Below are 27,383 nucleotides of genomic sequence, written 5' to 3'. Positions count from 1 at the left end.
CATTTCGAGGGGCAGGCTTCCAAACAGGGTAATAATCGTCCCATTAAAATTAATGTCCATGAAGTGAGCCGTTAAAAGCGTGCAGATTAAAAATGGGGGGAGGGAATTGTTCAATTTAAATCCAAAGGGCTTTTTAAATAGACACTGTGTCTTCATTCTTGGAACGCTACACCCGGGCAATGGATCAGGTCCCCTCTGCAAAGACTAGGGGGGATTAAGGAGGTGAGTCCCAGAAGAATGGGAAGTGGTTCTGGCGAGAAGCAAAGGGAACCAAGGTCTATCCAGGGCCCACTGCGTGCCAGGTGCTTGGCACACATTTCTCTCATTTAATCTCTGCCCCAATCCTGGGATGGAGGTATTATTATTCCCAGATTACAGGGGGCAGTATAAAACCGTGGTTAAGAGCTTAGAGCCTGCGGCATACTGCCCTAGTTCAGATGACGGTTTCATTCTTAGCTACTCTGTGAGCTAGGGCAAGAGCCCTTACCTACCTGTGCCTCAGCTTCCTCATCTTTGAAATATTATAGTAATTGCATGTAGAATTGTTGGGAGATTTACCTTTAGGCAGCAGAGGCAAGGGCGCCCAAAGCCCACAGGTGCCAGACATAGAAGGTGCGCAGTAAGTCTTGGCCATTATGAAGCCTAGAATAATTGGAGCTGGGTGAGGGAAAAGGCCACCAGAATCACACAGTGTTGTGGGCTCTGAGCCCTGACTTTGTTGTCATTTCACCACGCTGTGGGCCAAAAGGGACATTTCTCCCCCTGATCAATTCAGACCAAAACTAAGTTCACAGACTCGAAGAATCTTGGTTATACTCTGCGGTGGGAAGGCAAGAACGGAAGCTTCCTCAGCAGGTTCCAGACTCCCAACTTGGAGCCATCTCTGGACTCATCCCGATGGTCTGAATCCCAAAGTTGTCTGAATCCCAGTCGATTTAAGATCACAGGTTTCATTCTCCCCCACAGAATCCTGACAGCCGCCCAGCCCATCTGAACCTTCACCGGCTGTGACAACTGCAGACGCTCCAGTCTGGAGGTGCACAGGAGTGGCTGTCGGATTGGAAAAGGGGGAATTAAAGTCCCCCGCGCCCCTCCTCTCGCCGACCCCTTAGGGTCTCCACTGCGCATTAAATCGGGGTCATCGCAGAAAACTGTAACCCCATCAGGAAAATAATGTTCACAAAGAAAGCAGACAAGAAGTTTCCCTTTAGAAAGCCCCTTGCGAGGGTCTTTTGGGTGCGGGTGCCGGGCAGCGATAATGCCTCCGTCCGCGCCCCACGCGAGCTCAGGACCGACCCATCCAGCCTCCCACCGGGCGCTCGGGGCACTTTAGGGTCAGGTTTCTAGCCAGGCGCTGGGGGCACGTTAGGGTCAGGCTGAAAGCCTACAGGTGCCAAGTCAGACCTGAAACGAGGCAAGTTGGGTGTAATCTGGCCCTTCCGTAAGATTTTGAATCCACCCACCTCCCCCAAACAAAACAACAGCCTCGGAATATTTTTGAATAATGCAGCCGAATTCAGCATCAGCTTCATCCAAAACGGCAAACAAGCCTTTTTCCCTCGCCAAATCGGAACTCGAGCTGAATTCAGGAAAAGGGGAAGGAGAACAACCTTCCCTCGCGCTCCGCGCCTCCGCGGGGGTCCCCCGAGACCCCCAAAGCCCAGGACCTCCGCTGCGGGGCGCCTTCTCGCGTCGCCCCGCGCCGCGCTCCCCGTCTCCCAAAAACCTCGCGCTCCCTAGCTGCCGGCGCCGCTAGGGTTAAAAGTTACCTCTCGGTTTCTTCTGCCTGCAGCCCCCCCCCCAACCCCCGGGGGCCGGATGATGTAACCCCCCTCCCCGCCCCCCTCCACCATGTGACACTTTAATTAATAATAGCGCCGTCAGCACAACAAACGCACAACACAAGGAGAAACTTGGTGTCCAGGGGAGGCCCCCGGCGGCTGGAGCGCTGCGGCAGCGGGCGCAGAGGCCGGAGGGAGAGGAGGCGAGGGGCGGCCCGAGCGCGGGGCGGGAGCGAGGCCAGCGGTCATGTGCCCGTGCCCCCTGCACCGCGGCCGCGGCCCCCCGGCCGTGTGCGCCTGCAGCGCGGGTCGCCTGGGGCTGCGCTCGTCCGCCGCGCAGCTCACCGCCGCCCGGCTCAAGGCGCTAGGCGACGAGCTGCACCAGCGCACCATGTGGCGGCGCCGCGCGCGGAGCCGGAGGGCGCCGGCGCCCGGCGCGCTCCCCACCTACTGGCCTTGGCTGTGCGCGGCCGCGCAGGTGGCGGCGCTGGCGGCCTGGCTGCTCGGCAGGCGGAACTTGTAGGAACGCGGGGCTTCTTGGTGGGGCCGGAGCCGAGACCCAGCCGGAGCGAGCAACAGGTACGCGAGCGAGCGAGCGAGAGCCAGGGCGCGGCAGCTGGGCACTGGAGACGCTGGGCTGGCCCGGGAGCGGGAGAGTGGCAAGTTTGGCTTTCTCTTTTCCCTTTCCTTCTTCCTCCGTTCTCTTCTCTTGCAAGCATCTCCACCTCTCCTCTTCTACCCAGTCCCCAGTCTTCCCTTCCAAGTGTAAGGTCCACCGTTTCTGCCCCCATCTCTGCGAGTGCTTAAGCGCATCTTGCTACTCACTTATAGCTCAGTGGCTTGCGGAGGACTTCAGCCTCCATAATCCCCACCAGCCCCACAAATAAACACACAATGCAAGTAAAAAGTGTGCCTGCTATGGGAATGTAGTTGTAAGCCACGCCAAATACTTAAAATCTGTCGCACTTCCAAGAAAGGTCCCCGGTCCCCTTCCAAGCCTCTTGCCGTTCCTGAGTCGCCCCCGTCTCCATCACCTTTGCTCCCAACCTCTTGTCCCTAAGTGTCACTTCTCCAATCTCTGATCCTCATTATCTGGCACCCCAAGCGCATCTCGAGACTTCCTCCCCCTCCAGGTTTCTGGCTGGCCCAATCTTTCTTCCCAAGCTCCGCGGATTTGCAATTTTCCTCTGCCCTGCCAACTTCGCTCCTTCTCGAGTGAGGTGTCCTGTTTAAGGAGTTTGGCTTGCTTCTCCCCAGACGGTTGTAGCTGCTATGGGAAGGAGACGCCCTCGGAGTGGGCTGGAATAGGGGGCTTTCAGGGAAACTCCAATGGGAAGCCTTAAGGAAGGAACATTTATTGAGCTCCTTCGGGGTGCTGGGCACTGTTTAGGGAGGTCATGTGTTGAGAACTTAGGACAGGAAGTGGGTACTGAGCACCTAGTGTGGTTGGTATCAGTGGGAGGAAAGTACTAGGCTCTTGGGGTGGGGGAATCATTGTGCCCTAGCTGTGCGCCTGGCACTGTGCTAGGCGCTTTGAGGAAGCACACAGCGTAAGCATCGTCTTACTACTCTGGATCCTGGAGTAGCGAGGAGCGCTGCAGAGAATGAGGGAGAGAGAATCAGGCTGAGCCCACCATAGATGGGTCTAGGGCCGGAAGGTGAAGCTCGAAGGTGACATAGCCAGCCGCCCTTAGGTCCCCGCCCCCGAGCCCCGCCGCGCGCCGCAGACACCCTGGGAAGTTGGAGCGGCGCCTGAAGGCGAGGCCCGAGCGTCTGCGCCCGCGGGGAAAGGCGGCAGCCGGAGCGTGGGGGGTGGCAGCGCCCAGGGAGCTGCGGGGGTGCGCGGGGTGTGAGCCGGGACCGCAGGCGACAGATGTCGCGTGGGCCCGCGCAGCCCGGGTGCTGGCGAAGAGAAATGCGCGCTTCGGGGCGCTCTCTGCCTGGCTCCCGGGCGCCAGGGGTCCCATCCACTTCTCCCTACCTTCTCTCTCTCCTGTTGGAGAGGCCAGGGGCTCCCGCGACTGAAAGGGGCCAGGCTGAGGCTGCCCAATCCCAGGGACAGGAAGAACATTTTGGATGGATCGCGGGGTGCAGGAAAAGGAAGTTGAGCGACAGACGCGAAGCCCAAAGCGTGGAATTTGGGAAGAGGCAGAAAAAAAGTGGGTGAAGAGGAAGAGAAAAAACAAGCGACGAGATGGGGAGGGACAAGAAGTTTGGGGAGGATAGAGAAACAGAGAAACTGCCTGGAAAACGAGTTGCAAGACAATTGAAAAGTGAATGAGAAAGAAAGAGAGGAAGGTAGTAAAATCAAATAGAACTGTGGAGAGAGGGCTGGGACACGGCTTTCTCTGGTTCTGTCGTCCAGGAGATTGGAAACGCTCTCCCCTCCCGGGACCAGGCGTGCGGGATGTCGGGTGCCCCTCCCGGGAGGCCGAGGACTCCGGGCCGGAGCCTGACTGTGTGTTCCTGTTTGCCGGTGTGTGAGTGTCGGGGTGGGAATGCTCCCGGGGCCTGGACGGGGAGGCTGCGGGCGGGGCGGGCAGAGTGCGCCGCTCTGCGCCGGAGCGCAGGGGAGGAGTTGGGTAACTGGGGCCTGCGCTGCAGGGGAGGGCGGCGGCCAGGAGTTTCGCTGTTTTGAGTCGGTGTAGGGGGGCAGCAGCAGGTTATTGTCTCTGTGGAGTTTATTTCCCCCGCCCCGCCCTCGCCTTCTACCCCAGAGTTACTTCAGTGCTGCGCCCTGACTCGGAGACACCCTCTTCCCACACCTCTGGGTTCTTCTCCTACCTGCCTTGTCCCGCCCGGGCGTCCCCTGCAGCCACACCCTCCAGGGTTCTGCAGCCTCTGGCGCCCTGACCTCAGGATGCCCCGCTCGGCTTCCCAGCAGCACCGCCCCTCATACCCTCGGGACACCCGTAGAATTGCTCACCACCCGCCTTCCTGCGCTCCCAGGCCGGGTTCTCAGTGCTGGGGCTCCCTGCACTGGCACTGATCAAGTTCTCTCCCTGCAGCCTACATCTGACCTCAGAATACCAGCCGCTCCGGCCTTTCTTGTGCTTTTGATTTAATTTGGGGAAACTCATTTTTTCCCAGCTCTGGTAAGTTAAGTAAAGGGGAAAGAAAAATCACCGGAGGAAGACAGTCTGTTGCGTTCTATGCTGGATATGGGGTGCTCTCCACCTTCCCTACCCTAAAAGAAAAAGGGGAATGTTCACAGCTGTACCTTAGGTGTTTGAGGGAGGCCTGTGCCAGCCATATAGGGTGGGAACTACCACTTTCAATTCCCGTAGGTTTTAAGGGTGTGCTCCGCTATATGCAGAATCAATATTTTCAACATACAGGCCAGGCAGGTTGGCTCACGCCTGTAATTCCAGCACTTTGGGAGGCCAAGGCAGGTGGATCACCTGAGGTCAGGAGTTTGAGACCAGCATGGCCAACATGGTGAAACCCCATCTCTACTAAAAATACAAAAATTAGCCTGGCATGGTGGCACACGCCTGTAATCCCAGCTACTCGGGAGGCTGAGGCAGGAGAATCGCTTGAACCTGGGAGGCGGAGGTTACAGTCAGCCAAGAAGTCAGCCAAGAAGAGCTGAGATCACACCACTGCACTCCAGCCTGGGCGACAGAGTGAAACTCCATCTCAATAATAATTTAAAACATATATGTGTATATACACATACATATATCCAGCATACTTGTTTTGAGTCTCTACTGCGAACCAGCAATACTTTTCTCAGAAGTCATCCTTTAAAAAAATAACAAACAGAAACAAAAACCCAAGACTAAGTTTTCCCATATGTAAAATGGGGGCAAAAAATGGGGGCCCACCAGCCAGACTTAGTGCATAGGCACGTTATTAAGGGGGTTAAATGAATTCATACATGGAAAGCTCTAGAACAGTGGATATACATGTGAGCCATCATGATTATTATTGTGCATTTACCATCATTCTTTCCCAAGGTAGTCAACGTTTTACCATTATTATTGCTGGCCATTCCACACCACTCCTACCTGCCCTCCTGGGAAGTCAGTGCCAGAAGGGTCAGGAGAGAATAATGGTTTAGAGACTCTTAAGTGTCCAGCCATTTGCTGACAGCGTGACCTTGAGAAAGAACCATTACCTCTGCACCTTTATCTGTAAACTGGAGCTGTATCCTTCCAGGGTTTTTGGGAGAATGATAAGAGAACATTCATTTAAAGTGTCCAGTGCAGGCTGGGCCAGTGGTTCAGTCCTGTAATCCCAGCTCTTTGGGAGGCCAAGGTGGGGGGATCACTTGAGCCCAGGAGTTCAAGAACAGCCTGGGCAACATGGTGAAACCTTGTCTGTACCAAAAAAAAAAAAAAAAAAAAAAATTAGCTGGGCATGGTGGTGTGCACCTGTAGTCTCAGCTACTCAGGAGGCTGAGGTGGGAGGCTCACTTGAGTCCCAGAGGCAGAGGTTGCAGTAAGCTGAGATCGCACCATTGCACTCCAGCCTAGGCGACAGAGTGAGACTCTTGTCTCAAAAAAGTCCAGTGCAATGTCTGTCTCTTAACTTCACTCAACAGAGGATGTCATGAAATGGTCAGTGTCATTCCTTTTAATTCAAAGGGGAAGCCGAGGCAGAGAGCATCCACCTAAGTGGTCCCCAGTGGAACTGGAGCTTCTGTCTTTGAGGGCACACAGCGCCCCCCACCCCATGACTTGCAGGGGAAGAGGAGATAGGGGCAGTAAGCAGACCGGGTTGGTGCACAGTGAATTCCTGCACAAGTGAAATTCCCTTTCTTCCAGAGCCCCAGGGGAGGCTCCTCTGAGGCTGGGGAGGCCTGGAGGAGGATGGGTATGATTTAACCAGTCAATACTCAAAGATACAGGAGAGAGGGAACAAAAGACGCTTTATGGTGAGTGCTGGCTGGCGGAGGCGTGGGAGGGAGGGAGGGAGAAGCGTGCCTGGGGAGGGGGCAGGGAGGGAGAGAGAATGGAGCCGAGGAATCTGCCTGGAACTCGGGGCCAGGGCTGGGTAGAATCCTGCCTTGGGAGCAGGGGAAGGGGAGAGAGGGGGACTCCGCAGGCCCATAAGGCGACGTGGTCAGTGGCAAGGAAGATAATGGGCCAGCGGGAGCCTGCTTTAATGAATTAATGACAGCCTGGCCCACCAGCCAGACATGCTAACTGGTTCTTGGCAGGTACTTTGGGGATTAAGTGGTTAAACCTGGAGGCGCATCCCGCAGGCCTCCCTCCCAGCTCGCAGCACCCCTGCCAGAATTACTTTTAGAGCTTGAAAGCTTGGCCTTCTGCTTGGCGAGGGAGCCCGAGGAGGACAGCTGTTGGGGAGGAACCCCCCGGGAAGGGGCCAGATGTGCAGAACCAGGCAGCCTTCCTGCCACATGGTCTCTGTCTGGAGTCATCCGCTCGCATAGTGAGAGGCCAGAGTACAAGTGACTGAGCTGTGGATGGAAAAGAGCCACACCCGGGGATAATTAAATATACCCCCAGATGTGGGCTGGCTGGATTTGGCAATCATAACTCTAGAGTTTTTGAAAAGTCAGCCTTTTAGACAGGCAGATAACGAGAGGTGGGGAGGGGGCTTCCGTTTCTTTGGTAGTCCTCACTAGTGTCCCTGTGATAGGATTTCACGGGAATAGAAAGCTAACCCACAGTGTCCCTAGTCCCTGGCAACTTGCTTGTCACATAGTAGGTGTACAATAACTATGTGCTGTGTTAAATGAATCAGAAACTATGCAACATCAGCCGGGTATGCTGGCTCACACCTGTAATCCCAGCATTTTGAGAGGCTGACGCGGGTGGATCACTTGAGGTCAGGAGTTCGAGACCTGCCTGGCCAATGTGGTGAAACCCCATCTCCACTAAAAATACAAAAATTAGTCAGGCATGATGGTGTGTGCCTGTAGTCCCAGCTACTCAGGAGGCTGAGGCAGGAGAATTGCATGAACCTAGGAGGCGGAGGTTGCAGTGAGCCGAGATCGCGCCACTGTACTCTAGCCTGGGCGACAGAATGAGTGAGACTCTGTCACAAAAAAATAAAAAATAAAAAAAGAAACTATGCAACATAGTCACTATTGTTTCCCAAATTCAGGTTCTTCCACTTATACAACTGCTAATTATTGAGTACCTTCTGTGTATAGGGCACTGTGGATACAGGAAGGACCAAGACATAAGAGTTCCCTGCTTTCATGGAGCCCACATTTTAGTGGGAAGAGACAGACAATAAGTAAATATTGTTCTTGTTACTACTTCTGTGTAACAAATTACTCCAAAACTACTAAGTTTTGCTTCAAACAACTAGAGCCATCCCTCTGTCTCTGGGCGGGAGTGGTTCCAGGATCCCACTTTGGATCCCAAAATCCAAGGATGCCAAGTCCTTGATATAAAATGGTGTAGTGTTTGCATATAACCCACACACTGTAGGCTTTAAATCATCTTTAGATTACTTATAATACCCAATACAATGTAAGTGCTATGTAACTAATTATACTGTATTGTTTTTATGTGTGTTTTTTATACTTGTTGTGTTATTTTTTAATTTTTTTTTCCCAATAGTTTTGATCTGAGGTTGGTTGAATCCATGGATGTGGAACTCACCTATATGGAAGGCTGACATATTTGACCATGCTCACACATTCTGTGGGTTAGGAATTTGGTCAGGGCATAGTGGGGGTGACTTGTCTCTGCTCCAGGATGGCTGGGGACTGGAGTCATGGGTGGGGAGGCAACCTTATTTACATGTCTGGCTGTTAATACTGGGAGTCAGCTGGGGCTGTCAATTGGAGCAGCTATACTCAGCCTCTTCGTGTGGCTTGGGCTTCCTCACAGCATGGCAGCCGGATTCTGACACAGTGACTGAGAGCTCCAAAAGCAAGTACCCCAGGGAACTAGGTGGAAGCTGCTTTGCTTTTTCTGTCCCAGCTTCCAAAGTCACTTGGGTCAGAAGCAAGTCACAAGCTGATGCAGATTCAAGGTGGGGCGGAATTAGACTCCACCTCATGGGGGAGTGGTGAGGTTCTAGAATAGCATGTGGAATGGGAGATATTTTAGTGGCTACCTTTGGATTATGCAATCTAACACAGAGATAATTTTAGAAACTCCTCAGGGCTTTGAAGGTAATACACAAAGGTAACACAATAGAGAGTGCCCCAGGGACTCCTCACCTGTGGTGATGAGGGAAGGCAGGCCACTTTGAAGAGGAACCAGGGGAATAGCGGACTTGAATGACAGAAAGGAGCCAGCTATATGAAGACATGCGAGAAAGGTGTTTTGGGAAGAGAGAGAGCTAAGTCCAGTGGCCCGGAGGTAAGACTGCATAGTACGTTTCAGGAAAGAAAAACAAGCAGTGTAGCTTAGTGCCAGGGCTGGGTGCCCAGATGCAGGGATGCAGAGATGAATGAGTCCCAACCACAGCCCTCAGGTGACCCCAGACTCTTTCAGAGACAGGAGGCCCAGGCTTTGCCCCTGCCCTCACCTCTTAGTAGAAATAAACCAGTTCACCTCCTGCCAAGTTCTGAGAGGTCCTGATCCCTGAACCAACTCACTCATGCCCACTCCCCTCAGTGCCAGGGGAACATTGTGGACATCGATTGGGTTTCCATCACCCTTAGAACTCTCACCATTCAACTCAGCACTGGCTCCCTTCTCCTTTCCTGCCCTAAACTGGTGCCCCTGCTGTTGGGTGGGGGATTTCTGATTTAGCCCACATCAATAAGTTGCATCCTTTTATGACTGCTGGTTGGCCAGGCAAGGAGAAAGCTCCTTCCTTTTCCTGTGGGGAGGCAACTGGCTTATCCAAGATGGCTGCTTTCCACAGAGCTTTCCCACACTGAACCTTTGCTCCATGGGCCAGAGACCTGGGCAGGGTGGAATTTAATTGCTCTGGGAAACTTGATATAATATTACTTTTTTAAAAAGTAGCTGGATGTGGTGGCTCATGCCTGTAATCCCAGCACTTGGGGAGGCTGAGGTGGGAAGATTGCTTGAGCCCAGGAACTTGAGACTAACCTGGGCAATATAGTGAGACCCCATCTCTATAAAAAATAAGAAATTAGTGAGGTATGGTGGTCTGCACCTGTGTTACCAACTACTTGGGAGGCTGAGGTAGGAGGATTGCTTGAGCCCAGGAGACTGAGGCTATAGTGAGCTATAATCGTACCACTGTACTACAGGCTGGGCAAGAGAATGAGACCCTGTCTCAGAAAAATAAATAACTTTTTCTTGATGACAAAAAATATGACAAGTTCATTGGCAACTATTTGGAAAATGCTGAATAAAAGAAAATTGTAGTCAGGCGTGGTGGCATGTGCCTGTAATCCCAGCTACTGGGGAGGCTAAGGCAGGATAACTGCTTGAGCCAGGACTTTGTGGCTGCAGTGAGCTATGATTGTGCCACTGCACTCTGTCCTGGGTGACATAATGAGACTCTGTCTCAAAACAAAACAAAACAAAACAAAACAAAAAAGTGAAAAAGAAAATTGTAGTCTTGCCTCTGGAGAAAGGAGGTTCAGCTTTGAGCAGAAGGTCTGAGTAGCAGAAGATTGCAGTCCTTTCCCATGTAAAGACCAGACAGATTCTAAGCCTTTCTACCTTTCCATTGCATTAGATTTGACCCTTTAGTGATGTGATTTTCTTTCTTTCCTTCTTTCTGCCATTTCTCTTTCCTTCTTTCTTTCTTCCTTTCTTTCTCTTTTTCTCTCTTTCTTTCCCTCCCTCCCTCCCTTCCTCCCTCCCTTCCTTCCTTCTTCCTGTCTCTCTCTGTTTCTGTCTCTGTCTCTCTTTCTCTTTGTTTTTTTGAGACGGGGTCTTACTCTGTCACCCAGGCTGGAGTGCAGTAGCAGGATCGTAGCTCACTGCAGCCTTAACCTCCTGGGCTCAAGTGACTCTCCCACCTCAGCCTTCTGAGTAGCTGAGACTACAGGTGCACGCCACCACTCCTGGCTAATTTTTGTATTTTTTGTAGAGACAGGGTTTTGCTATGTTGCCCAGGCTGGTCTTGAACTCCTGAGCTCAAGACCTCCTGCCTTGGTTTTCCAAAGTGTTGGGATTATAGGTGTGCACCACCATTCCTGGCTGGATAGGTACTTTAAGACTTGGAATCACTATAAATATATTATCTGTAACCTGACCTTTTCCATATATCACAGGCATTTGTTCAACAGTTTAATATTTTTCTATGAGACACTTCTTTTTGTATGTTTGGTTTTTTTTTGTTTGTTTTGAGACGAAGTCTCACACTGTCGCCTGGGCTGGAGTGCAATGGTGCAATCTCTCTGCAACCTCCACCTCCCAGGTTCAAGAGATTCTCCTGCCTCAGCCTCCCGAGTAGCTGGGATTACAGGTGCCTGCCACCACACCTGGCTTAATTTTTGTATTTTTAGTAGAGACAGAGTTTCACTACATTGGCCATCCTGCTCTCGAACTCCTGACCTTGTGATCCGCCTGCCTTGGCCTCCCAAAGTGCTGGGATTACAGGCGTGAGCCACCATGCTTAGAAGTTGGTTAGTATTGCTTTATTTGGTTAGTCCATCATTTACATTCCCCATCCATCATTGTGAAGTCACTTGAGCCCAGGAGTTCGAAGTTGCAGTGAGCTACAATTACACCACTGTACTCCAACCTGGGCAGACAACAGAGTGAGACCCCTATCTCAAAGAAAAAAAAAAAAAAGAACTAATTAAAACAAATTGTTTTAATGCTCACAGGTGAGAGGATTGCTTGAAGCCAGGAGTTCAATACTAGCCTGGGCAACAAAGTGAGACCCAATCTTTACTAAAAAAAGAAAAAAGAAAAATTAGCCAAGCATGGTGGCTTGCATCTGTAGTCCTGCTACTCAGGAGGCTGAGATGGGAGGATTGCTTGAGCCCAGGGAGGTTGAGGCTGCAGTGAGCTGTGATCACGCCACCGTACTCCAACCTGGGCGACAGAGCAAGACCCTGTCTCAAAAAAAAAAAATAATAATACTTTTTTTTTTTTGGCTGGGCACGGTGGCTCACACCTATAATCCCAGCACTTTGGGAGGCCGAGGTGGGTGGATCATTTGAGGTCAGGAGTTCAAGACCAGCCTGACCAACATGGTGAAACCCATCTCTACTAAAAATAGAAACAAATTAGCCTGGTGTGGTGGCACATGCCTATAGTCCCAGCTACTCGGGAGGCTGAGGCAAGAGAATCGCTTGAATCTGGGAGGTGGAGGTTGCAGTGAGCCGAGATTGTGCCACTGAACTTCAGCCTGGGTGACAGAGAGAAACTCCATCTTAAAAAAAATGTTTTTAATGCTCTCAAGTGTAACTTTGATATCAAAACATATTTAGCATTCTTTGGGATGGGTGTGGTGGCTCACACCTGTAATCCCAGCACTTTAGGGGGCCAAGTTGGGTAGAGCTCCTGAGGTCAGGAGTTTAAGACCAGCCTGGCCAACATGGTGAAACCTCGCTTCTACTAAAACAAAACAAAACAAAAACAAAAATTAGCTGGGCGTGGTGGCGCGTGCCTGTAATTCCAGCTACCTGGGAGGCTGAGGCAAGAGAATCGCTTGAACCCAGGAGGCAGAGGTTGCAGTGAGCCGAGATCATGACATTGCACTCCAGCTTGAGCGACAGAGTGAGACTCTGTCTCAAATACAAACAAACAAAAAACATAGTTAGCATTCTTGTATTATAAAGGCTGTCTAGAGCATACAATCATGTCAAGATCTGGAAACACTGCCGTTGGCTCCCATATCACATTCATGTCATTGGCCTTTATTTATTTATTTGAGACAGGGTCTCTCTGTTGCCCAGGCTGCGGTGCAGTGGCACAATCAGGGCTCACTGCAGCCTCGACCTGGGCTCAAGTGATTCTCCCACCTTTGCCTCTCCGGTAGCTGAGACTACTGGTGTGTGCCACTAATTTTTTACTTTTTTTTTAGAGATGGGGTCTCGCTATGTTGCCCAGTCTGGTCTGGAACTCCTGGGCTCAAGCAGTCTTTCTGCCTTGGCCTTCCAAAGTGCTGAGATTCCAAGTGTGAGCCACTGTGCCCAGCCCATGTCACTGGCCTTTATATGTCAGGTGTCTGTTGGCTTTTGAGCTGGCTGTGACTGGCCTCAGCTGAATCTCTGTTGCCTTGCTGTGGACTGGTCTTCATGGACCACACCTCTAGCCAGTGTGGGAGTGTGGATGACGCCTAGCATGCCTCTCCCCACTTCAGGGAAAAGTTCCAAGTCTCAGTAATGTCACTAATCTGGAAAGCTTCTCTGTCTGCCTGGCTGTACCTATCATCCTGGGGGCAGGAATCATGTTCATCTAATATTCTTGGAGCTAGCACATGGTACTCAATAAATCCTGTAAAATGCTAACACACTGATGCTGGAGAAACTAAGACAAAGTGGCTTGCCTGGGTGGAGAGGGAGGTCTTCCAGGAGTGGGGATGTGTCTGAGTTACTGGAATGGATTCAAGAAGAGGTACCATTTTCTGTTTTGTGTGTGTGTGTGTGTGTTTTAGATGGAGTCTCACTCTGTTGCCCAGGCTGGAGTGCAGCGGCACAATCTTGGCTCACTGCAACCTGCCTCCCGGGTTCAAGTGATTCTTCTGCCTTAGCCTCCCTAGTAGCTGGGATTACAAGGTGCCCACCACCACACCCAGCTAATTTTTGTATCTTTAGTAGAGAAGGGGTTTACCATGTTGGCCAGTTTGGTGCTCTAACTCCTGACCTCAAGTGATCCAGATATGCCTGCCTTGGCCTCCCAGAGTGCTGAGATTACAGGTGTGAGCCACCACGCCTGGCCAAGGTCCATTTTTCAAAGATAGCTCAGACTTAGAATATTTGAGACTGTTGGCAGACCAAAAAGCCTAAGGCTTGATTCAGAAAATTTAACTCTGGTAACTGTGTATCTTCCTCACCAATACTTTATGCTGAGGCAGGGAAGCTTCATGGAAAGGGACATGAATTTTGGAGTCAGGCCGACTTTCACATCACTTTCTCCATCTCCCATTTGTCAGTTGTGTGACTTTAGGCCGATCCCATTACCTTCTGAGCCTTGGTTTCCTCATCTGTAAAATGGGAAGAATAATAGCGTCTGCGCTGGAGGAGCACTATGTATAAAGCAGCTGGCGCAGATTCAGCCCCCTCTACATGTGAGTGGCTTGGAGAACAAATTCTGTTTTATCTCCGTAGTGAGCTCCTAGCATGCTATAATCTACTCCAGTGCAGTACAAGGATGTACTGGTGTTCAGAACGTGGTGAGTGACAGCCTATGATATGTGTTGTTCTTATTTGGTGTAAAATTGAGTCCATAGGCTGGGTGTGGTGGCTCACACCTGTAATCCCAGCACTTTGGGGGACCGAGGTGGGTAGAGCACTTGAGATCAGGAGTTCAAGACCAGCCTGGCCAACATGGTGAAATCTCGCCTCTATTTTAAAAAAAATATGTACAAAAATTAGCCAGGCATTGTAGCACACACCTGTAGTTCCAGCTACTTGGGAGGCTGAGGTGGGAGGATCGCTTGAGCCCAGGAGGTCAAGTCTGCAGTGAGCTATGATTGTGCCACTGCACTCCAGCCTGGACAACAGGCTGTTTTTAAAAACCCTGTCTTTAAAAAAAAAAAAAAAGAAGTTTAGTCCATGGGCCCATCTTTATGGTATGGCCCATCTTTATGGTAAGCCTTTTGCTTAAGGCACATGCTATCTGCTTTAATCCTGCCTTCCCCAATCTGGGACTCACCAAGGGCCTACTTAGGCCACTCTGACAGGGCTGGGAGAACCACTAGATCAGGGCTTTCCAGCCCGGGCAACACTGGCCTTCAGGTCCCAGAAAGATGCAAACCGCCATGCCTATTTTGCCCATTACTGTATCCCAGCACCTGGCCATGGTGACATTCACTAACTGGTGAATGAATGAATGTATGAATGAATGAATGTAGGGGAGGCCTCAGGAAATTCGTGAACACCCAGTAATCAAGCTAATAACATGGCTGATTTCATCCTCCTCTTCTACTTTCCCCTACTTGGGACAGAAAACATAGTTTGGATCCAATTCTCAAAAGATCTGTGAGCCAAAAGGGTCTGTGTTCTGGAAACATAGCCAGAGCCAGACAGGACATTAGAGACATCTAACCCATCTCCGTCATTGTACAGATGGAGAACCTGGGGCCCAGAGATAGCTGCTGAGGGTTCAGATGAGGCGAGCTTAAATGCCAGGGGATAGTAGGAGTGTCTGAGTATCTCAGGCAGGGTGAAAATGGGTGGTCTTCTACCTGAATTTGGCTTGCAGTTGAGTTCTGTTTGACCTGCGTGGTTTTCTCCCAACACTTAAAAGTCAGGCATTTTAGCCAGGCGTGGTGGCATGTGCCTGTAGTGCCCATTACTCAGGAAGCTGGGGCAGGAGGATCACTTGAGCCCAGCAGTTCGAGACCAGCCTGGGCAACAAAGTGAGATCCCATAAAAAAAAAAAATCAGTCATTTTCAGGTAGAAGCCTGTATTTCCAATTTTTCTTGAAAAATGAAAAGATCTGACAATGTATTCTAACACATGTATTCCCATGTGGCAGAAACAGGCTGGAGATGAATGTCAGAAACCCCTTTAGAAAGCACAAAAACACTACAGTGTCCCCAGCCCCTCCTGGGTACCTTTACTGGGTCCAGTGCATTTCAGTTCATGACCTCTGATTTCAGGGAGCCCCCTATGCTCTTCCCTTGATGCATAGACACCCACAGACACATCCTATTTTAAATACATGAGCTCATACTGTTCATGCTGTTTTGTAACCTGCTTTTTCCTCACTAAAAATAGGTGGTTGAGATCTTCCCATGTCAACACGCAAAGGTTTTCCTCATCCTTTTTAATGGCTGCATGATGTTCTGTTGCTTGGATGAACCAGGATTTCCTTATATGGTCACTTCCTCGGGAACATTTGCATTGTTTCCTGTTTTCTGGTAGGGTAAACAAGGTTGTTAGGAACTTTTTCTGTTGTTTTAGAAACAGGGTCTTTCTGTGTCACCCAGGCTGATGTGCAGTGGCATGATCATAGCCCACTATAACTTAAACTCCTGAGCTTATGTGATCTTCCTACCTCAGCCTCCTGAGTAGCTGGGACTATCGACATGCACCACCACAATTGGCTAATTAAAAATTTTTTGTGGCCGGGCGCAGTGGCTCAGGCCTGTAATCCCAGCACTTTGGGAGGCCAAGGCAGGTGGATCAACCGAGGTCAGGAGTTCGAGACCAGCCTGGCCAACATAGTGAAACCCCATCTCTACTAAAAATACAAAAAAATAGCGGGGCGTGGTGGTGCATGCCTGTAATCCCAGCTACTTGGGAGGCTGAGGCCGGAGAATAGCTTGAACCAGGGTGGCGGAGGTTGCAGTGAACCAAGATTGCGCTATTGCACTCCAGCCTGGGCAATAATTGCGAAACTCCATCTCAAAAAAAAAAAAAAAGTTTTTTTTGTATATGTGCAGATAGAGTCTCATTATGTGGCCCAGGCTGGTCTGGAACTCCTGGACTCAAGTGATCCTCCCATTTTGGCCTCCCAAAGTGCTGGGATTACAGGTGTGAGCCACTGTGTCCGGCAGGGGACATTCATAGTTGGACAACTTTGCAAACAAAAAGTGAAGTTCCTGAAAGTGAAATTGTTAGGTCAAAGAATGTGCATAGTATAACATGTGGGACATGGGACATGGGCAACATTGTCTTACAGGCCACAGTTTGCCTTAAGAAGAGTCTGTATTTTTTGTTTGTTTGTTTTGGCATTCATTCTGTGCTGAGCTGAGCTACTACCCAACTCTCACTGCTTACCCTTCTGAAAGTCAAGCGAGTTGGGCTTCCAAGGCCCACCTGCCGTAAGTTCCTAGTGGGTAGGAGCTCAGGTCTCTCTTCATAGACTTTAAGTAATCACTATCTAGTAGCTGATAGCATTGACAACTGTTCACTGATAGAAGAGAGCTGGGCCAAGGAGAGCAAATACTTCTTCCAGAGGCTGCCAAATGGCCCCTTCCTTCCTCACATATCACAACCTAGCCGTCTTTTCAGCTTCCTTTCCACAGTCTCCTGTGCACCCAGCTTCCTACCTGGCCGACATGAACTATACAGATGGAGATTTAAGGGATAACACGGACCGGAGCAATCTTCTTTTCCAGAGGATTCTGCATGGAGAGCTTCTCCTCCAAGTCTTTTTTTTTTTTTTTTTTTTTTTGAGACAGGGTCTTGCTATATTGTCCAGGTTGGTCTCAAACTCCTGGGCTCAAGCAATCCTCCTGCCTCAGCCACCTGAGTAGCAGGGATTAGGGACACATGCCACCATGCCCAGTCCTTCCTTCAAGTCTTAGGGACTAGGATGATTGGTACCATTGAAACTCCTTGGTCAAAATCAACCTGCTGAAACCAAAGACGGAAGATGCGAGAAACTGCTTTTTTTTTTTTTTTTTTTTTTTTTTTGAGATGGAGTCTTGCTCTCTCTCCCAGGCTGGAGTGCAATGGTACCACCTCAGTTCACTGCAACCTCTGCCTCCCGGGTTTAAGTGATTCTCCTGTCTCAGCCTCCTGACTAGCTGGGATTACAGGTGTGCGCCACCGCACCTGGCTAATTTTTGTATTTTTAGTAGAGATGGGGTTTTACCATGTTGGCCAGGCTGGTCTCAAACTCCTGACCTCAAGTGATCCACCTGCCTTGGCCACCCAAATTGCTGGGATTACAGGCGTGAGCCACCACACCCAGCCTGTCATCTTTATTCGTTTGTCACTTATTTACTCTCCCTCAGTAGATAATGAATTGAGCGCCTAGTATACGCTGGGCATTGTGCTGGGCTCTGGGAACATAATGGTAGGAAAAGAACAAAAAAGAGACATGGCGTCTATAAATGTCCAGAAAATACTCTGGGAGGCTACACAACCAGCTGGTAATACTGGCTGCCTCTGGGAAAGGGAGTGGGGCTTAAGGGTTGGGTTGAAGGGGCTTTCCTTTTATTTTTATATTCTTCTTTGCTGTTTGAATTTGTAACTTATCACTTGTGCAAATAGCAAGGGCAAAAAAGGTATTTTTAAAATTTTATTTATTTATTTACTTATTGATACAGGGTCTGGCTCTGTTGCCCAGGATGGAGTGCAGAGGCATGATCTCAGCTCACTGCAACCTCCACTTCCCGGGTTCTAGAGATTCTTCATGCCTCAGCCTCCTGAGTAGCTGAGATTACAGGTGTGCACCACCACACCTGGCTAATTTTTGTATGTTTAGTAGAGATGAGGTTTTGCCATGTTGCCCAGGCTGGTCTCGAACTTCTGGCCTCCTTGGCCTCCCAAAGTGCTGGAATTACAGGCAAGAGCCACCACACCTGGCCAAGGTTTTTTTTAAATTAAAAATTGGGGCCTCTTAGGAGGGAATCCAAGGGTCCTAATTCTTTGCTGACATCAGAAAAAGGGAATAAGCCTCTTGCCCCACCTAATGCTGCAGTGGGGTTTACGGTTTTCAGCTTTCACCTTCCGTACCCAAAGCGGCACAACATCACTGCAGCCCACGGAGGCAGGACCTTGCGGGTTCAAGTTCTCCCTCTCTGCCCGCCTCCCCCTCACATGGTGGATGAAAAATGGAAACAGGGACATTTTTTCAAAGGTATTTCATGAATCACTTCAGCCACGAGTTTTGGCGTGAGTTAGCATCTGAGAAAATTCTTTATGAGCCAAGTTTAAGGGAACACATCCCAAGGGTGGGGCAGTGGCTCACAGGGGTTGATGGACTTGATGTTTTAAAAATAGTTTTAAATTGCACGATTACTACTGCTGCTTGGAAAAAAGAAAGAAAGAAACCCTATATATATAAAATATAGCCCATAGCAGCCTCAAACTCCTGGGCTTATGCAATCCTCTCTCCTCAGCCTCCTGAAGTGCTGGGATTACAGGCATGAGCCATAGCACCTGGCCTCAATTCCTACAACTTTCTGATACAGTTCCCTGCTCATCATGCTTCCCTGTTTGTGCCATGCTTATCACTGTCCTTGGTCTTGTTTGGCCCCTTCCCCCACCTAAGCCACGCTTCTTTTTTCCAAATATAGAAAAAGTATGTGTGTGTGTTCTAGGCCCTGATCAAATCCTGGGTCCGCTCTGAAGCTTCTCTGGTGATTGTAACCCCATTCTGACTTCTAGGCTATTGGTTCACCTCCAGATATTGGTCATTTACAGTACTGGCCTCTGGCATGGCATATCCTTCCAGTAAGCCTGGAGGCAAATTTAAAGCAGGCACCTGGCCTTATCTGGTGCAGATAACCATGCTTACGATGTCCACACACTCAATAGCATAATAGGTACTTAATAAGCGTTCCTGTCTCTCCTTCCATCCCACCTGTGCTTCAGGCAGCATAATTATTTTAGGCTAATGCTGCAGGGTTACACTGACTTTCATTCTGTAGGTTTATGGCTAGACACCAACAGAGATGTTTAGGGGTTACAAAAGCTGGTTTCATAAACTAAATTTAGAATGTATTTATCAGTTGAGTTGATTGATGACTAATTCCATATTCTGTGAAAATATATGGTGGCTACATAACAATGCAGAGTTCCTACTGTGTTTGTGCCCTCATGAGATAGAAGGGGAATTGGCCTGGTGTGGTGGCGCACACCTGTAATCCTAGCACTTTGGGAGGCCAATGCGGGAGGATTGCTTGAGGCCAGGAGTTTGAGACCAGCCTAGGCAACATAGAAGGACCCTGTCTCTAAAAGAAAAAATAAAAATAATAAATTAGCCAGATGTGGTGGTGCATGCCGATAGTCCCGGCTAGAGGCTGAGGTGGGAGGATCGCTTGAGCTCAGGAGGTCGAGGGTGCAGTAAGCTATGATGGCGCCACTGCACTCCTGCCTGGGTGGCAGAGCGAGACCCAGTTTCTTTAAAAAAAAAAAAAAGCAAAAGGTTTGAAGTCACTGATTTGGATCCTTGTGACTGTCAGCTGACATAGACTATGGGGTCCATGTGTTTATGACTCATATCTTTCATGCAGTCAGATGTATCCATTAGGGCCCGAGTAAGAGGCAGAAAGTGTTTCCAAACTCAGTAATCAGAGGAGAATTTAGGACAGCTTCAACAGCAAAGGCGTGGGCAGGGTTTGGGAAACCAGCGAGAGTGAATGCAGTACCCAGGCTTGGCCATAGAGGGGAGCTATTCCCACCCTGGCCTGAAGGTGCCAGGGTAAGGAATGGGACCTGGAGTCTCCAGGAGGGTGTCACTGTACCAGAGTACAGACAGCGGCTGTGGCCAACCTCTGACCAGTGGGAGGGGAGCTGGGGAACAAACACCTGATCTTACTTTCCCATTAGTGCCTCCTGTTGGCCAAACCCAGAAGGAAGCCAGAAGTCAAGGGTACCAGCTGCTACAGTTCATACAAGTCAACATCTCAGACTTTTTCAAACCCAGAAGCCATAAAGTGATCTCCCTTCCACTTTCTCTCCTATATCACTTGGTGTGTATTACCCACATGCTCGTTCTTATGCCACCTGCTTTAGAATAACGGGTGATATGTTCTTATCTCCCCCGCTAACTTATAGCCACCAAATCTGTCCTTTTAAGTCTGGGCACGGTGGCTCATGCCTGTAATCACAGCAATTTGGGAGGCTGAGGTGGGTGGATCACTTGAAGTCAGGAGTTCAAGACCAGTCTGGCCAACATGGCAAAACTCAGTCTCTACTAAAAATACAAAAATTTAGCCGGGCATGATGGCGTGCACCTGTAGTCCCAGCTACTTGGGAGGCTGAGGCAGGAGGCAGAGGTTGCTTGAACCCAGGAGGCAGAGGTTGCAGTGAGCTGAGATCGTACCACTGCACTCCAGCCTGGGCAACAGAACGAGACCTTGTCTCAAAAACAAACAAACAAAAAACCCTACCTTTTTAAGGTGTACAAGTAAATGATGAGGAGTATACATAGAATTTTGCAGCCATCTTCACAGTCAACTTTGGAATATTTTCGTTTCCCTGAAAGAAACCCCATGCCCATGAGCGTCACTCCCCAATTCCTCCTATCCGCCCCGGCCCTAGGCAACCACCATTCTCCTTTCTGTCTCAGAAGATCTGCCTGTTGTGGACATTTCATATAAATGGAATCACACAATATGTGTCCTTTTGTGTCTGGCTTCTTTGACTCAGCATGATGCCTTCAAGTTTCATCCATCTTCACGTATCAATACTTCATTCCTTTTTGATGGCTAATAGTCCATTGTATGGAGAGACCATATTTTGTTTATTCATCAGTTGATGGACATTTGGGTTGTTTCCGTATTTTGCTATCATGGATAATTCTGCCATGAGCATTTGTGCACACATTTTGTGCATTCTGTGGTGGATGCTCCTGGGTATGGGCTGTTTTTTCTGCCCTGCCTAGGATGCCTCATTTTCTTATCCTGGTTAGTTTCCTGGCACTCTTCAATAGTCAGCAGGGGCCTGCCACTCTCTCTGAGGAGTCTGCTTTGTCTCCCTTATGAGCTGCCTCCCCTGGGCTCCCATAGACCACGTTTCCCCAGACTGCATATGCTCTTTACATGGGACTGTCATTATCCACTTCTTCCCATCTCCCTGTTGATTCTGAGCCCCTCAAGGGCAAGAATTACGTCATTGAACCTGTAGCCCCTAGTATGGCACTTGGCATACTTGGGAATAAGTGAATGGATGAATGAACGAACAAACAAACAAAAGAGAACAGAGACTGCCCTACAACTCTCTCTTGAATCTGGGTCTATGAAATGAATCGAGGAAGGTCCTGTTCTGAATTTGGAGAAGCAAAAAGTTCATGTGTCTCTAGATTCTTCTTTTTAAAAACATCTCTGAAGATGCCTATGTAAATATCTAGGTCTAAAAGCAGAGAGGGGAGTGTGTGTGCACGCACAAGTGTCTATTTGGGGAAGGCTGCTACATAGACAGAGATTCTGGTAAGGGGAAGAGTGCCAAGGCTAGCTTTTGAGGCATCCTTCCTCCAAAACCAGAGCTTTGCATCCAGTAGCTCTCCCCTCCCTCCTCCCCCTCCCGACATCCGGGGCTGAGCGTGCAGAGGCCCACTGCACTGACGTCACCCCCAGCAGCTGTCTGCACTGACCAAAATACCAATCTTTATTTCTGCAGGTTGGTGAAAACCCTGTGTCCTTGGAGAAAGCTGGTTCCCGTTTTCCAGAGGGGGAGCCCAGAGCTTGAAAGGCCGCGGTTGGCACTTCGAGAAGGAAGTGGAGAGTAAAGACAGCGCCTGGAGCGATCGTAGAAACACAGAATGGGACTGGGGAAGCCCTTTGGAAATCCAGCTGCAGAAACAGACACCCCAATGCTATTTACATACAGCTCTATATATATAAAAAAAATATGAATATTACGTATCAGTGCATGCCTTGTTGAGGACGTGGTTGCCTTCCTTTTCTGCACCTTGCGATGTGAACTTTGATATTCTGTAATGTCTGGGGCGCCAGAAGAGAGATGCCTGCTGTGTACTTAGAAACTATTTGCAAAGACTGGTGGGAATTAGCCCCAGCATCGGCCAACTGCCTGGGGATAGATGCTGGTGGAATAAGAGGTAACAGTGCAAAAGGCATGATAGAAAAAAAATAGGACTTGGGGCCAATTGTGTAGGGGCAGTCTGGGATGCCTCCATTTCTTGACTCGTCCTAGCCTCTCCCTCTATACTTACCTAGGTCGATCGCTAGATCCCACTGTCACGTCAAGAGAAATGGGATTTTTGAGTCTCTGGTGCTTCACTTAAAATTTTGCTGGTGCTAAGTGCGTTCCTGCTGGTGCTGCTGTGGTGTTCTGTTGACAGACTTGGAAGGCCAGGGATCAAGAGAGATTTCTATTTTGCTGTTTCAGATTCTTTTTTTTTTTTTAAGGGACAAGTTGCAAAAGTGCCACTTGAGAGTCTCTTCTCTTTTTCTACGTGGGGACGAATATCCAGAGGTGGTTTGGAGCAAACCTTGGGGTCTAGGAGGGAGGAGGGCATTGAGAGGCTTGCTGGTTATGAGGCCGAAAGCTGACCTCATGCATGACTTGGTTGCTATCTCCCCCACCCCCACAAAAGTGTCCTCGGAGTTCAGCCCACAGCCTCCTCCACTCCCCAAGGGGATTTCAGGGTTTAGGTTTTATGGATTAAAGAGCCAAGAAATGGCTACATTCTGGTCAAAGATGATTTATAACCGGGGGATGTTGGGGGAGGGAGTGGGCCATTTAAATGAAATGCACCAGCATCTCACTGATTGACAGAGGTCTGATTTTTTTCCCCCCAAGGATAAGCTACTATTTTCAGAAGTTTCTAGAAGGGCTAAAAAAAGATGTGTGCTGGACGGAGACTTGGCTGCAAAGACTCTTCAGGGAGCAGTGATTATTTTTTGCTTTCATTTTCGAAAAATCCAACATAAGCAGGTATTCTTCCTCTGTGCAGGATACCACACACTGCCATTTTCAAAGCCGAGGTGGTGAGATGGCGAGGTGTCAGACTGCAGATTCGGACGGTCATTCTCCAAGGCTGGATTTGCAGGTCACCACCCGGTACCTATAGACAGAGGGTCCAGCAGGCTGGTTAGCAGACACCGCTCCAGTTCTAAGACGCCAGCAGTGGGATCCACGTTTATGGTGGATGCGGCTGAAATGGGAATTATCCCCCCACAGGCTTTGCTGTACAGTTCTAAGAAGCCAGCAGTGGGATCCACATTTGTTAAGGTGGATGCGGCTGAAATGGGAATTATCCCTCCATAGGCTTTGCTGTAAATGACCAGGTCCTTTAGAATGTACAACCTCTCAGTGCTGCTGCAAGCTGGGAGCTGGATTTCTTTCTGTCTTCTTTTTAAAATCCGTTCCTTGTGTTTTCCTAAATAGCCCTTTAAAGAGAAATGCAACCCCAGGGCTGCTGAATGCCAGGGAAGACTCCCCCACCCCGCAGCTTTGAACTCAGCAAACCAAAAAAAAAAAAAAAAGAAGAAGAAGAATAATGCTTATTTTGGGAGAACGTGTTTCTCCTCATTACTCGTGCCCTCCCCCTAGCTGATGTTTGCAGGGGACCCTCGCTTAGCTGGGGACTGCAGAGAGCAGTGGGTAATATTCCCACAAAGCTACGAACTTAGAGAAGGCAAATTCATTAGAATAATATGAAATACAGTCACTGCTTCTATTTAATCATTTTCTTAGCCACAGACTAGGGTCTTTCCAGCTCTCCCCATTTTCTGGGGAGGGGCGTCCATTACTACACAGCTGTATCCAATCACAGTTCTCTGCTTCTTTAAGGCTGTACCTTCAAGATCGTAGTGGGGGCATGCTGACCACCTATAGACACAGGAGAAGATGAAAGGTGAAAGGATCCCTTTTTCAATCCCGACTTGCCTACTGGCTTTTGATGTTTCCCCTGGAGGATACAAACTCCAAACGCTGGGGTTGGCATTTTGGGTGATTTTGATTTCAATGAAGCCACTTTGCTGAGAGAACTGGGGCACCCACGACCTCCTGATAGAGCTTCTCAGCCAAGTCCCTTGTAGATATTCTCCTGTTTTATTAGAGACCACGTATTTATCGAATCCTGACCTTTCCTTGCACATCATTCATTGGAGTGCACTTCTCGACTGCCCCGATTTTTGACAAGGGGTTGTTTTTAATGCTTGTTTTTATATGAGATTTGACTTCTTGATGGACATTTGTATTAGGAAATTGAAGCATGATATATATGTATATATTGTCTCCACCATCTCTCCTGTTGTATTACTTGGATTGCATGAGATAGCGGGGTGGTTCTTGTTTTTTAAAAAATATTTCCACAGTGTGCAAAGTGCTGGCAACATCCCTCCCTCTCCTCCACCGCTCCCCCACTTTTCTCTGGCTGCCAAGGAGTCATTGATTTTGATTAGCTTCACTGCAGAACGTCTGTGAAGAGAGAGAGAGAGAAAGGGAGGGAGGCTTTGAAATAAATTTTAAAAAAGACCTCATATCGGGTTTCAGCAGACAGCAGTGTGTGTGTGTGTGTGTGTGTGTGTGTGTGTGTGTGTGTGACCGTACAAGCAGAGGGAGGCCTCTGAGATCATCGTTTAGGTAGCTTGCTGCATAATGAGATGAAGAGACTTTTGCCTCTTCATTTCTGATGGTGCTGCTTGCTCTCAGAGAGTGGGGAGCCAGGAACCTCTGGGACTGGAGCCCCCGGGACTTCAACACTCCGAATGAGATCCAGTCCTTTCTGGAAGCTTCTCACCCCCACCTGATCCCCCACAAATACAATCTCTTCAAATTTGGGGGTCCGTTTCCTATTCTCTTTGTTATTGGTGTAGCTTGAGTAGGAAGTTTCTCTGGGGAGCCCATTGGCCCCACTGGCTGCTGTCCATGGTCCTAGGCCGTGCACATCTCCTAGACCCCAGTTCCTGTTTTGTTTTTGGGGGGTTTTTTTTGGCCCTGTGCATCTCTTAGAGCCCAGTTCCTGTTTTTTTGTTCTTTTTTTTTTTTTTTTTTTTTTTTTTAGCCACCTTCATTTGGATACTGGGGACTTCTTTTCCACTTCTTCTTTTTTTTTATTTTGAGACAGAGTCTCACTCTGTCACCCAGGCTGGAGTGCAGCGGTGCGAGCTCAGCTCACTGCAACCTCCACCTCCCAGGTTCAAGCGATTCTCCTGCCTCAGCCTCCTGAGTAGCTGGGATTACAGGCACCCACCACCATCCTCGGCTAATTTTTGTATTGTTAGTGGAGACGGGGTTTTACCATGTTGGCCAGAGTGGTTTTGAACTCCTGGCCTCAAGTGATCCACCTGCCTTGGCCTCCCAAAGTGCTGGGATTACAGGCGTGAGCCACCGAGCTCAGCCTCCACTTCTTATTTTGATTCTTTTCTGTTTTGATGGTGAGAGGAAAGGATGATTTACCCAATACTGTCACAGAAAAATGAAACTGTGACTGGTTTTCACAATGTATGTAGCTGATCTCATGTTCTCCTATTATTATGTTTCTGACAGTGATAAAATATCACTCTCCCTCCCTGGGGCATTAGAGGAGTCCTCACCCGCCCACCTCCTACACAAGTATCTTTTAGGGACAGTGGCTCACCATTGTGGACTTTTTGAGTGTCCACCTGATATTACAAGTTGCATTGACCAGAACACAGATTTTGCTCTTCTGTGTCAATACCCATTTCTTTTCTGAAGGTCAGAAGTTGGTTAAGGGTTTGGGGGACCAGCTAGACACTCTTCTTAGTCCCATGGAGCTGACTGGAAGTTCCATGAGGGGAGGAAATTGATGTCAAAGTGTCATTTTAAAGCTTAAGCTGAAAGTTTATTTTTTAAATTCTCATTCATTCATTTAGCATATATTTATTGAGCATCTACAATGTGCCAGTTGTAGAATTCCATCTCAGAAGAGACTTGACTTGTGGATGGTGGAGGGGCAGTCTTGCTTGGAAGCAGATGATGTGAAATGTTCCTTTCCAGTCTGGTTCACGATGTTTAACAGATTTGTCAGGTCACCACTGTGACCCCAAGCTTTGCTGGCAGATTGTTATATAGTATTTACTGAGAGCCCTGCTATCTGGTAAAGGCAGTTAAAAAGCCTGCAATCTCGACTCATTTCCAGCATGAACAGACTGGTCCTTGCTGCTTTACACAATAATCAAAGCTACCTTTTATGGCGTGCTCGCCACTCCCAAGCACTGGGCGAAGTGCTTTACCCGTCTTCCCCTCCGCGATGCCTCATGCCCACTTTAGCAGATAGTACTGTTAGCATTCCCATTTTACAGTGGAGGAAGCTGAGGCTCAGAGAGGTTAAGCAACTTAGCTGAAGGCCACACCACCAGCGAAGTGCCTGAGCCAAGATTTGGACTCGAGTCCATGGGACCCCCACGCTCGTGAGCTGACTGCTCTGCTCCACTGGGTCCCTTCATGAGGTCGTCCCACAGCACTGCTAGTTCCAGGGCGAGTGCCAGCACATGGCCCCGCTGGGAGCCGGGTGCCTGACTTAGGTCTACTGGAAAAAGTGTCACCTTTGGGGACACTCAAGGACAGGCTGGTTGGTTTCATTGTGGATTTTATATACTCATGCCCTAACCCCGTGTTCCTGGTTTCTATAAGGCCCCGGGGAAGGTGCATGGAATTTGCAAATACGGCCTGTATGACTTATTTCCTAGGACACGGGAAGCTTTTCTTACCTCCTTCCTACCCTCTTCTCCAACCTGAACTCCCAAGTTTCTTCTCCTGAAGGTCTTTTGCACTATAAGCGCCAAGGAGCCCGTGCGCGTGGCAGGGGCGGCTGGGAGGGTATCTGGAGAACCTTAGTGAGGCCTCTGGCCTAGCCAGAGAGGCAATAAGCCTGGGGACGTTCCGTTCTGGGTTCTGACGTTGTTGGTTCTGACATCGTTGTGCTCTTTTGTAAGAGGAATTTCATACCTTGGAGACGCTTTGTACATATTTGTAATGACTTTATTAAAAAATTGATTGTGCACTTCTAGCCAAAGACATTTGTGTTTTCATTTCCTTTTGGAAGGCTGGCCCTCATAGACTCTGGGAGTACTCAGCTGCATAACAGGGACAGGATCCCTGCCCCTGGCTCCTGCCTGCCCCAATGTTCCCTCGGGCAGAAGGCCAGACACTTCCTTCTCTCCTCTAATTCCTAAGATCCACCGCCCCCCCCCCCCCAAACCCTGAAGGGAAGGACTGGCCTAAAGAATGCCCTTGG

General features: G+C 49.3%; 1 protein-coding gene across 1 annotated transcript; it reads left to right on the top strand.

Moving 5' to 3' along the window:
* The first annotated feature begins 1,892 nt into the window (after positions 1-1,892).
* Positions 1,893-27,155, top strand: HRK (harakiri, BCL2 interacting protein). The gene is made up of 2 exons (XM_001145194.6): positions 1,893-2,360; positions 21,836-27,155. The coding sequence occupies exon 1, from the start codon at positions 2,029-2,031 to the stop codon at positions 2,302-2,304; it is 276 nt and encodes a 91-aa protein (XP_001145194.4). The 5' UTR covers positions 1,893-2,028; the 3' UTR covers positions 2,305-2,360; positions 21,836-27,155.
* Positions 27,156-27,383: the final 228 nt, after the last annotated feature.

Source organism: Pan troglodytes, chromosome 10, assembly GCF_028858775.2.
Source record: "Pan troglodytes isolate AG18354 chromosome 10, NHGRI_mPanTro3-v2.0_pri, whole genome shotgun sequence".
Lineage (NCBI taxonomy): Eukaryota > Metazoa > Chordata > Mammalia > Primates > Hominidae > Pan > Pan troglodytes.
This window is presented reverse-complemented; position numbering and strand designations above follow the sequence as displayed.

Excerpts from the sequence above, each read along its gene's own strand:
- HRK (XM_001145194.6), top strand. The coding sequence starts at position 2,029 with ATGTGCCCGTGCCCCCTGCACCGCGGCCGCGGCCCCCCGGCCGTGTGC.